Here is a 12,350-nt window from a genome sequence, read left to right on the forward strand (position 1 = left end):
GATTCTTGCAAGATCTTATCTAAGATCTTGACTAAGATCTCACACAATTCTTACAAGATTCTTACAAGATCTTATAAGATTCTTACAAGATTCTTACAAGATCTTATCTAAGATCTTGACTAAGATCTTATAAGATTCTTGCAAGATTCTTACAAGATCTTGTAAGAATCATGTTAAGAATCTTACAAGATCTTGTAAGAATCTTGCAAGATCTTGTAAGATCTTGACAAGAATCTTACAAGATCTTGTAAGAATCTTAATTAAGAATCTTGGTAAGATCTTAATAAGAAACTTATTAAGAATCTGGGTAAGATCTTAATAAGATTTCCACCTGGGGTTCATATGGGGTAGATACTTAGCACTTCACATTACACTCTAATCAGTTAAAGTTTATTACGCAAATTCTGCAAAAAGAAATTGTATTGTGTTGCCATCCAACATGGCTGCCATGACTCACGTGGGTGCAAACCAACAATAGGTGACAAAGGGTTATAAAAAATCGTTGTGAACTGTTGTTCAGAATTGACAAGTAAAACATCTGGCATTAACCACAGTACAATAATTTGTAGGTAGCCTTTTAGGTGAGAATTAAGGTTGCGCTTTTTTTGGGAAAATCCGAAAATGGCTTCTGAATCCAAAAACAGATTTTACGTTTTTTTGCCGAAATCCAAAAACGGATCATGAAATCCAAAGTATCCACACTCAAGGAGAGTAACTTCGGATCAAATCTAAATCTGGATTTTTGACATTCACCACTTCAGCATTTTTTTGAAAAAGGATTTGAAAAACGAATATTTGACAAGCGGTTTTCCATTCAAAAATGATACACAACAGCTACTGTACATGACAGTTTAGCCTAAATGTTCTTCTCGCACCATTTTTACCTTTCGAACGGAGACACAAATATTAAAGTGGAAAATAGTTAGGTTTCCTGCAAATTTCACACTAGAAATTACGCTAAAAGTTTCTTGACAGCAATAATAAGTAAACTGCAAAAATACCCTCTGTAATTGACTTTTACCTTAGCATGCATGTTGTTCGTCATTTTTTTTGTAACGATTGTTATTAAAGGTACGGTAATTTTTTTTCTGGTGGCATTTTCATTGAAGAATTTCCCCAAAACAAACTGGTTAACCACTTTTGTCTTATTTTTGTGAAATAATGCACACAACTGTGGGTTTGTTTGTTTGCGTTGTCATGGCAAATAATTCTTTTTCTGATTTTTACATTTTTTGATGCTGAAGAATCCATTGATCCGAGATCACATATCCTTTTTTGGATTTTCCCAAAAAAACGCACCCTAATTCAAGCTTGTCACCAGCAACTGTACGTTACCATGGAGATGTCTCTCCTTCCTTCCGGATTGATGACAAAGTTGAACAGCTCACCAGTATTCACAGCAAATCACATTAAATTTGGTAATATAAGAAATTCATATTTATTTTAGTTGGGAGTGAGGAAGGGGGTGGACTGGTAATTAATACACTGTTAATAGGATCTCTACACTTTGTAAAACATTGATGTACGTACGTAAGCTTATGTACGCCAATGAAGCTCACAGAATGGCTATAACATAGAGATCTACAGATACAAAGCTACGTTTGCCAAACACATGTTACCTCAACAACAAGTTAACGCGTGTACAGTGCATTCCACCAGAAGTGGTTCACTTGCGTGAGTTTATAATGGAACGGAGTTCAAAGTTGCTGAAGACCGTTCGGGTGTTCTGGAAGCCTATGGAAGAGGAGGACTGATACCTGGTAAGTGACGTCAAGGGGCAAGTCACAACAAAGATGGCGGACGAGGGGACTAAAAGATTAGAGCATGCTGAGGAAAGGTGTACCTTGTTGAAAACGCTAAAACATGCCGTGGAGACTCTTCTACCATCGTATTCGTCGGATAATTTGGACGCACGTGATGGCCTAGAAGAAATGATAAATGACTTGTTGCGAATCATAGGACACGGCAGACGTGAAAAGCAGGTATTAAATGCGTTAACACGAAAAGCGAAATTTTCACAGATCCGAGAAAATTCAGTTCATTTGGAAGTTAATGTAGCTGTATTTAGCCATCAAATGGTATATTTTAGGTGATCTATATGCAAGGGGCCACTTAATGGTGTTGTTCGCCGTCGCTCTTGAGCAAGTATAGAGTCAACGCTTTTAGACTTCAATTATTGGCGTAATTTCTGTACAGGTTCCTACTTTACTGTGCATGATGTATGCAGAATTGGTTGTCAATAATTGTAGACGTTTGTACTATTTTCTTTTGAAACAATGCATGAATTAATATTACTCCAAGTATTGAATATCTATAAGACATGTAGGTGCTTGTTCATGCATAATTATTCATTTGCCTGCACACAGAGTTGATCAGCATGAGCTCACTTGGGAGCTTTATGGTACGTTGTGTCTCAACCATGAGGAAGATCGTTAGAATAAAGAAATATTATTTTATTTGACTCTTTTATTAATTAACAGGTAAATTGTGAGGTGGACAAAGAAAACATAAATTCTCTTCCAGAAAATACCACATTCATTGAAGATAGTGACAAGTGCCTTCACCAGGCATTGCAAGATCACTCTTTGTCTTTGTATGTGTCAGAGCTGGTGAATAAAAGAAAAGAGATATTGTACTGGTATCAAGGTAAGATTTTATCATACTCTACATGAATAGTTAAGTGGAGAATGCATCCTTCTACATGTACTCCTACATCCTTCTACATGTACATGTACTGGGGGTGCAGGGATGGCGCAGTGGTGAAAGCACTCGCATTCCACCGATGTGGCCCGGGTTCGATTCCCAATCTGGCGTCACATGTGGGTTGAGTTTGTTGGTTCTCTACTCTGTATCGAGAGGTTTTCTCAGGGTACTCCGGTTTCCCCTCTCCTCAAAAACCAACATTTAACTTGACTTATGTTAATTGTTAATTTCAGTTTACAGTGTCCCCAATTAGTGCTCCAGCGCTAGAACGAGTAGACACTTAAATAAAGTTCCTTTCCTTTTACTATGCTAGAAACCATTCTTTCATGCCTAGTGCCCTTTTTAACCACCTTGCTGACTTTCAACTGTAACACCATCTTTGATTGCAGGCCTCATAGACTTTGTCCAGGGCTTGGGACTAACTTTTTAGCTCACTAGCCTAGTAGGTAGTAGCAGGCCTGATTTAAATAGCCAAAAGTAAATTTGCATAAGCCAGCCTTGTCATGCGCAGTTTCACTCCTTGGACCCATCATGAAAAAAATTTGGCATTTTAGTTTGCAAACACAACTCCTGCTTTTAGTAAATATTCTCATGTGTATGTTGCAGGTCATTTTGTTCCTTAGGTTAATTTACAACCAAACTAGGTCATTTTGTTTCAACCTAGGTTATTATGAACTGTCTAAAAAGGGGTTTCCCTTTTTTTGGGGGGATGTAATTAAAAAAAATGGGGCCTGGATTTTTAGGGGGAATAAAAAAGAAAATACCTTTCTCCACCTTTCCCTTGCCTTCTGTTCTTCGTCCACTTACCCTCTCTCCCTCTCCTTCCCCCTTACTGTCCTTGCTTACGACCAACAGACTGTGCCTCTTACCTTGAACTTTCACAACATTCCATGCTGCTCGAAGGATTTGAGCCCTCACACTACAGGACATCCGAGATTACATCTTCTCTGTATTAACTGCTAAGCCATGGAATCGGCAACTGAAGTCATTAAGCTATTTTCAAGGCTTCACGACAACCACCATTTCGCACATGCGTAAATGACATAAAGTGAGACTTGAAAAAATTAATAGTCAAATATTGTACAAAGTTTATTTACGTTGCGATGCAAAATACACCAGGAAAAAGGCATCATTTCTAGTCATGATAACAAACCGATTTTCGCCGCAAACACAGCATTCCCACAAAAAGATGGTGGCACGGACAAAATAATAGAACAACAAAAGATAACCTTTGCAGTTTAATCAAAGGAAAGAACTCCTCTCCGAACCACTGGTGTCATCATCTTGGAGAAACCGCTTGTAAGAAAACACATAACCATTCACAGAACAATTGGCAAAATGCTGTATGAAGTGGTTTTCGGAATCTCTCGGAGAAAAGAAATTAAAAAGCCACAAATGAGTGAACAAGTCACAGCTAGATGTACATCACATGCAGAGCAGGAAAAAGGTGAATAATTTGAAAAAGTGGCAGGATGAGCCTGACATTAAAGGAGACTGACCATGGACTGCAGGCTAACCCTGAATCACAGTTATTGAAAGCTAAGCGCTCAAAAATGGGTCCCGACGCTTACATACTGTTTATCAGCACTGTTTGAAATGGGTGTTTAGCTTAAAATATTATACTGCTTATCAGCTTTCCTGTAGGACCAATTTACTAACCAATATATTACACATACTTACTAATAATTGATGGGTTTTGTTGATGTTTCCTACTATCAATTTGAACTTAGTTTAAAATAAAATGTACTAGGTTGAAACAAAATGACCTAGTTTGGTTGCAATTAACCTAAGGAACAAAATGACCTGCAACATGTACAATCTCATCCTATGAGTTTGTTCGCTTTCCTTTTTTTTAAGTAATTCCCTGATACCCATCCTCGTAACAGCGGCGCAAATATGCTGTCGTGTACCACTTCCGGTATTTTTCTCACATGAGCAAAGTTTTCTCAGCCTTGAGGCCAATTCTCCTGGAACCATTACCAAAACTTTGCATTTCACAATTGCACTGGAGTATGGAAAGCGCTGAATAAAGTAAATTAACAAATAAACTGTAAATTAATACTGTAAGACTAAACTTCGCAGTAGGAACTCTGTGGAAAGGCTGTTCCTTTGATTACAAATTGGGCTTTCGGTATTCCACAAAACGAAATGAAACAAAACCAAATTCATTACACATGTAAACTGTATGCAAGAGTGAACGATACTGGGCTGTCCTCGCTAGATCCCCTGTTTTGCAAAATACCAATAGCGGTCAATTGGTAATCGACAAAACAAGGCTTGAAAATTACTTTTAGGGTTTCCCTACCTTCGTAAATCATAAATCCGTGAATTATCTGCAGTTTATGTGTGGGCTACTAATCTTACAGCATCAGTCAGCAATAGTGTACAGTAATTAGTGACCCACTATTCGCTTCACTCTGCAAACTTTGAAAGATAGGAAGATCACTTTCTAATGACACACCTGTCTCCAGGGATCCACATATCCCTTGTCTACAGTGTAGTAGACAGAAAACCAACTCACACTGATCAATACTTAGGATACAGGTGTATGATGCACACCACCATCAATCAGTAAAGTGTGGTTCTTGTTTAATATGTGTCTACATGACCGTGCAAAACATCTTGTCCCTAAACTATTTGATCCTGTTCACTATGCAAGGCTTACATACTAGGCTTAAATACTTTTATAGCTTAATTTAAGACTTGCTTTTTGTAATGCTTTCTTTAACTTGCAGAGTTTGCGTTTCTGAGAAGTGTTCCTCATACAGAAGCAATGTGTGTATGTGTTGAAGCATTTGAAAGGAGAGACCATGAACTCTTAAGTCAAATAGATAATGTCTTGGTGAGTGTGCATGTGATTAGGTAGCAGGTACAGTATGTGTAACTTTAAATTAAGTTGTACGTACATGTACAATATCACTATAATCAAGTTTGTGTAAAGTAATGAAGAATCTAATTTTAAAAACATCTACAATACAATCATCATGAATACATGTAACTGAAAATAAAACAAGAGGTGCTTTGTGAAGCCATATCAAAAACTTGTGCCTAGAGTTTCACCACTGTTTCCAAACACCTCAAAACAATAAAAGCATTCAGCCAAAGCAGCCTTGTGCTTTCATCTGTTTCGAGTTGTTTGGAACCGGGCCTGATGAAACCCTCACACTTATTGCTTATTATATTACCTGAACATACAAAACTAATCCTGTCTACAACTATTGTGCTGCTTACAAAATACATGTAATTATTTTGCAGTGTTTATTCCATTGAGTGTCGATGCCATTAGATGTTACATGTATAATTTATTGTTGTACAGAATTTGGCCATAAATTAGTAAAATATTAAATAAATTAAAATTAATGGCCACCGTAAGGGACAATGCTTCCCATCCTTTGTGCAATGATGTTCTTTCTTTTGCCAGTTGAACAAGGAAAAATATGTAGAGCTGTGTCTCAAAGTGGATGAAGACTTGCATGTAAGCCTACAAAATGACAGCCAAGGAACTGATTTAAATGAATCACCTTCCCAAATTCAAATTGTTTACTCAGACAGTGGCAGTAGTGAGCTTGAGGAGTTTGTTTCTTCATATAACCGTGACTCACCAGGAGATGAAGCACAAATTTATACCACTGACATTCCACTCCCTTGTAATGTAGAGGGGGTCAATGAAGATGATTCACAGCTATATTCAACAGACCTTGATCACAATTTTTCATTTTTACCTAACACTGGGACGGGTTTAATCAGTGAAGACATGGGGAGACATGCTTATCACAACATGGACAGAGTTGGAGAAAGAAATATTTTGCCCTCAGGAATTTTAAGGACAACCATGCCATCAAGAACTGGACATAATGTTAAGGCCACATTGGCTCATGCTGCACTCTCTGCTGTGTTAGAGAGTGAGGAATTAACAGCAAGTCCAGCATCATGGTTTGATGAACAGAGTGAAGACAAAGGTCACAAACTTAGAAAAGCAAGTAGTACTGGCAGTCTTAATGACTCTTCATTTCATGATAAAAATGACACGGTCGATGGAAAGAGTAGATTAGAAACCAAAGACTTCAAACCAGCCACACCTAACAATTCAATTGATGGCCTTACATCAGAACTTAATTCCAGGCAACTTTTGGGGCATAGTAGATCAAGATCAGATCAAATAGGTGTTCCAAAGACGCAAGAGAAGACGTTTATTGTTCAAAAACCAAAGACTAGTTACCAAAGACAGCAGAAGGCATTATCGGCAGTCAAGCAGTTGTCATCATCACTCCCTGCAAATTCAGGTATGGCTGCCATGATAATATTATTTCCTTTTTGGACCCTCTGTTTGTTCAAACCCAGAGCCAGGCCACATGCATGACAGTTTTCATCTACATGTACATGTAGTACACTACATACAAGTTTAATAGCCTACGTATGGTACTGTACCTGCCTCTACCTTATCAGGTAATGCATTTTAAAAAGTATTTGGAGGGTGATGAGTTTGTGTCCTGTTGGAAGGAAAACCCGACTAATCTTGCTCTTGTTTCTGATCGTTTGCGTGACCCTCCACTTACAAATACGTAGTTGTCAATGTGGCTCTCAGCAAACTTGACCAACAACATCAGAGCTACATGTACATGTATCTTGTATAGGTTCTTTAAATAATACTTACCTGTATAAGTACAGTTGACTCCTGATAACTCGAACCGTCAACTGAAGGGAAATTGAAAAAGATTCGACTTATCAGGAGTTTGAGTTATCAGGAGTAAGGAGTTAAGCAGCAACCCTTTATGAAGATACAGGCAACGACAAAGATTACATGCCAGGCTGCTTCAAAAGAATTGGAAGGTTTTGAACTGCAGTACACAGGCCTTCTGATAGGGTGCGATGAAAAAATGCAAATTCTGTGAATTTGCAGGAGTCAGATTATGCGATTAGAATGGCCAATTATGCGATAAATATTGTAAATTATGCGATTTTTTTCTGAGCAATTTTAAGCTTGTTTTTCAAGGCTTCAGGATTTAAAAAACCGCATTTTTACTACCCTAAAGACATTTTGAACAAAAGGGACCAGTAATAAATTATGAATCTTGATCGACATTAGTTGGGACAAGTAAAAAAAAATGACGTCTTCTGCACTATTGGTGCACCACGTTAAAAGTTGAAAGGACACAGCTAACATGCCAAATGAATGATCAATAATTATTAGTAATATTCCTGTATGCTACGACTAGCTTTTTACACTTTGTTTTGGTGGACTTTTAGTCTGAACAGAAAAAGGGCGAGTTTGCGTTACACCAATTGAATGAGACTTGTACCAGGCCCCCCACATGTAAAATAACACCTTGAACTTCTAATATTTACGAAATTGAAGGTAACAAAGGCTTTTTAGCCGTTTTCCAAGGTAAATCATCTTACAAATGGCGTATTTTTGCAGGAACTCCTAAGAAACTTGTTGATTTATGTTTTATTTTATGAATTTTGTGCGTTCTTTTGTGAATTATGTGATTTTTCGTGAATTGTGCGATCGGATGCGATTTGAGGTCGATTGTGCGGAATCGCACCATCGCATAATATCAGAAGGCCTGAGTACACTGTTTGTTTTGATCTATCACGTACTGACAGGCGTTGCTCGAGTTATCAAGGGTATAATAGAGAATGACCTGAAGGGAAAAGGAAATTGTTTTGAGTTAGCCGGAGGTTCGAGTTACCAAGGGTTCCAGTTACCGGGGGTACCAAGGGTAAAATTATTGCAGTTAAACTGTATGACAGATGTCCAAGGAAAATCGGGAGTCGACTGTACTTATCATTGAATGCCCACCATTCATTTTTAACTAAAGATATTAAGTGTTTAGCAGCACTGATTATCAGTGTTATTTAAAATGGCTGTTTATTTAATACTTTTAGTCATTAATTTAGTGATTTTAGCATACTAGTGATCTGGAAGGGTCATAATGAACAATGCAGTTTCAGCTTACAGTTGATGAACTTGGACTGTTGGGAGTATCTCAGTGTCACAAGCAAAGTTACCCTTTAACATTCATTTGTAATACTCATAAATTAAATAAGTACAGTACTGGCCACAGGAATAGAAGCACCTACACATGTGTTAAATGCGTGCAAGATGGCAGATTTACATGTACAGTGTACGCGCATGTAAATTTTACACAAACTATTACACGTGCCTGAAATTACACGCGGTCTGTGTGTACAGTGTAATTTGACATGAGTAAAATTGCTACGTATGTCCATTACACGCAGCTTGCATGTATTTTCCATTTAGCAATGTACAAAATCTGACAATGAAAGTTAGAGTCACAGAGTCTGTATTTCTCTTTGAGAAATTCAGCCTTGCCTGTGTGTTCTTGGAATAAGGCTGACTTCGGATTGCTGCCGTTATCCGTCAATAAATCCTTAGCTCTCATTTCAAACCACGCTAAGTAAAAATTTCCCTTATCTGGTTTCTCCTATTTAATCAATTAAAAATTAAAAGTTATAATTGTAACGAGTGTATGATCTACAAAAATGCTTGACAGCAATTGACATATGTGTATTACTGAAAAGCAAGCAAACTCAGAACTTGTGCTGCATTTACATGTACTGTATGTAAGCATTCAATTTGTTCGTTGTCCGGATTGAGCTATCGCACGCAGCAGAAAGGTGGAAGTTTGAATTGCTAAGGGATACTTAAACGTGTATTTTGATTTGCGCAGTCAAGCTGTTAGAATTCCTGCAGCCAGTACTGTACAAGACAAAACTGAACATTTAATTGTGTACACAATTTTATCTGAGGTTTTTGTTTTGTTTTTGCTACTGGGGTGTTTCAAAAATCATTTCTTATAGAGCCTTTGTACAGTAGTGATCCATTTTCTGAGGATCCTTACGAAGAACAATCTCTGGCAGAAATGCTGGCTTCACAAGACTTTAGCTCATGTGAAATGGATAAGGTATAGTGCAATAATACTACATATTAATTTATTATAATTATACTACAGTAGCGCTCCAAAGTAATTTGACAGTCACTCGTGCTTCGTGAGACTCAATTCTCAATCCTTGAAAATATAGAGAATCGAGTCTCCAGTCGAGTTTCGCGACTTGCGAGTTGAGTCTTCTGAGTTTCGAGTCAAGAAAAATAACAAGCTTGTTGCTTCAGTGATTTCTCGAGTAATATATTGGACAAACAACTTTTTTTTTTCATGTAGCGCAGTCTGTAATAATGTGTCAATCACTTACATGTATGTTGCCATCAACCTCTAAAATCCATACACGGACAGTAAGTTACTCTGTCTCTTGGTTGTTTACAACAAAGACAAATTACTGTATTTGTACTAATATTTCATCAGCTATTTTGCTCATCTTTTATTTCTTTTCGTAATTATAACAAATAATATTATAACTGTAAAGAACACAAGTTTGCATTAAACTGATGATGGTAATTGTGTCATATCTGTAGTCTAAACATGTCTTTAAAACGTTGCCTATGGTGAGTCTTCATACTAATAAATAAATAGAGTTGACAAAAAAAAAAAAAAAAGAAAAGTATTGACCTGGGGTCAGCATTTTTGCTGCCTGTAATGCTTGCTGCTTCAGCCAAGAGCATTGACATGAATTCTTAAATTACAATCATGTATCCTCAAACCCCCCTCTTCTAATAAGTCATCTACAGTCTCAAACCAGTTTCTACGCTTCCAAGTGACGCTCTTACCAATATTGTGGTACCAAATGAAATGTGAATTATTACTGAACAAGGTACGGTCATTATTGTGACATAATGCGTCGCCGTGGCAATTGGCAAGCCCTGTAAAAACACCCTTTCATGTTGTCTTTAGTTGCTTATGTCTCAAAAATGATTTTGGTGACCGCAGTTTTTTATTTCTGAAAAGTAATCAGAAGGGCAAGATGAACATTTATGCAAAGTTCAAAATAATTCTGTATAGCGGACTCAGAGCCACCTTAATTCTTTGTTTTTTTTAAGGGCTTTCCCATTGCCAAGGTAATTTATGACATCACATTAATGATCACATCTTGTTTGGAAACAATCGGTGTTTCATATGATACCATAACATTGCTGTTACATGATACACAATGTACAGTGTTGTTACAGCATCATTCGATCCATAAAAGAGAGTGTCTTGTTAGTGTTAAAACCGTTTTGTGCCTCCTTAAGCATCAGCAACTCTAATGGAACCTTGCGGTAAAAAAATCCTCATTTCTGCTTAATTTTAAAGTACATGACGTAAAGGAGGCTAAGCACTGCATTTATTGGGAGTAACCTGCTAAAGTCAAAGATATTTCTGGTGCTAAATTTATCAGATCTCAATGAGATCTGGGAAATTTTGAGACAATTGGGTTTTACCACAGATCTTCATGAAGGTAACACACAGGTCCAGTGGTCTGTGTTAGTGGTTCATTTTCACGTACATAATTGTTGCAAATGTTGGACTGGCCATGAATCAAATAGTGAATGTCTTACATGTAAAAATAATTATTTTTCATAACAGGAAAATGCTCATTTTAGTATATCTGAGGCACTGATTGCTGCAATTGAGCAGGTATGGAAAGATCCTAACATGAGGTAACTGTCTGCTAAACACTTTTGCTGGAAGTTTGTTCAATATTGTCTGCTTGCCCTGGGCTACCAGACAGCCTTTTTGTTGCGCTATGTGCATGTCTCAGTTTTGATAGATACACTTAATTTGCTCATCATTTATTTGTATCGTAATTATTAAAGTAAAGTACGATAGTCTGGGTGAGTGTACATGTATAGTCGTGACAGGGACTGTTTGAGATGACATTGACTGATTACATTTAAACAACCTGAGCAGAAGTCATTTTCAGAGTCAAGTGATTTGTGTAGTGTCATTATACTATAAAAACTCTGGTCGTAGATGTCACTGGTCAACTTATTTTTTATGTTAGGTATTGGTCGACTGTCAGTTGAGCCTACATCAGGGCTCGAAATTGCGACCAATACAGTCGCATTTGCGACTAAATTTTTCCCTTTGCGACTAAAATATCTGGAGAAGTCGCAAATTTGTGACTTGTTGTCACCTTCGCTCTTTCGAAACAAAAGGGTTAGCAGTTGCCACTAATTGCTGCTACTTTTGCTAAAATAAATAAATAAATGGCAAAATTATTTGTTTCTCGCTGTGAATTTTCTCTGAAGATAGCGTAATTGACTTGTAGAGTAATTTAGCTGCGATGTTTCGTGCACAGCTCCATTCCTTCGATCCTTCGCCATTTTCAGCGGTTTCTTTACACACAAGTATTGCGGGTTCACATTTTTTTGCTAAACCGTTGACAACACAATGCAGTGGGGTGGTTTTGCGACTAAATTTTCGTATCTTATCGCAAAATGCGACTGGATTTTTTCGTTAATTTTGATTCCTGTACATGTCGATGTAATATTGGCCGTGAAGACTAAACTGTGATTGGTGCATTTTGATCCGTCTATAGGTCTGAGGTCTGTATGTGTATCATACTAAAATATGCCGGGCAGTACTGTGATAGTCAGCGTAAATCAGTGTGTTGTTTGTGTGTTGTTGATGTCGTTGATAGCCATTTGTAGGGTGTGGGAAGTTGTAGGCATCCGTTTATTGGTGTCTGTTCTAAGTTACATGTAGTAAACCAGCTTTCCAATATGATCCTTTGGTATTAGCTAGTGC

The 12,350-nt window shown here is 37.4% G+C and overlaps 2 protein-coding genes across 2 annotated transcripts in view; one reads left to right on the forward strand and one right to left on the reverse strand.

Moving 5' to 3' along the window:
* LOC137984054 (ribonuclease inhibitor-like) overlaps positions 1 to 1,745 on the reverse strand; it is a 40,672-nt gene extending 38,927 nt beyond the window's left edge. The window contains exon 1 of the mRNA XM_068831263.1: positions 1,620 to 1,745. The gene's annotated coding sequence lies outside the window, so the exon portion shown is untranslated. The remainder of the gene's footprint in view (positions 1 to 1,619) is intronic.
* Positions 1,746 to 1,769: 24 nt separating this feature from the next.
* The window catches only part of LOC137984053 (run domain Beclin-1-interacting and cysteine-rich domain-containing protein-like), a 31,852-nt gene continuing 21,271 nt past the window's right edge, over positions 1,770 to 12,350 (forward strand). The window contains exons 1-6 of the mRNA XM_068831262.1: positions 1,770 to 1,982; positions 2,481 to 2,646; positions 5,439 to 5,545; positions 6,125 to 6,986; positions 9,529 to 9,632; positions 11,187 to 11,237. Of these exons, the coding sequence (XP_068687363.1) occupies positions 1,794 to 1,982; positions 2,481 to 2,646; positions 5,439 to 5,545; positions 6,125 to 6,986; positions 9,529 to 9,632; positions 11,187 to 11,237 (1,479 nt within the window). The 5' untranslated portion in view covers positions 1,770 to 1,793. The remainder of the gene's footprint in view (positions 1,983 to 2,480; positions 2,647 to 5,438; positions 5,546 to 6,124; positions 6,987 to 9,528; positions 9,633 to 11,186; positions 11,238 to 12,350) is intronic.

This window comes from Montipora foliosa, chromosome 13 (genome assembly GCF_036669935.1).
Source record: "Montipora foliosa isolate CH-2021 chromosome 13, ASM3666993v2, whole genome shotgun sequence".
Taxonomy (NCBI): Eukaryota; Metazoa; Cnidaria; class Anthozoa; order Scleractinia; family Acroporidae; genus Montipora; species Montipora foliosa.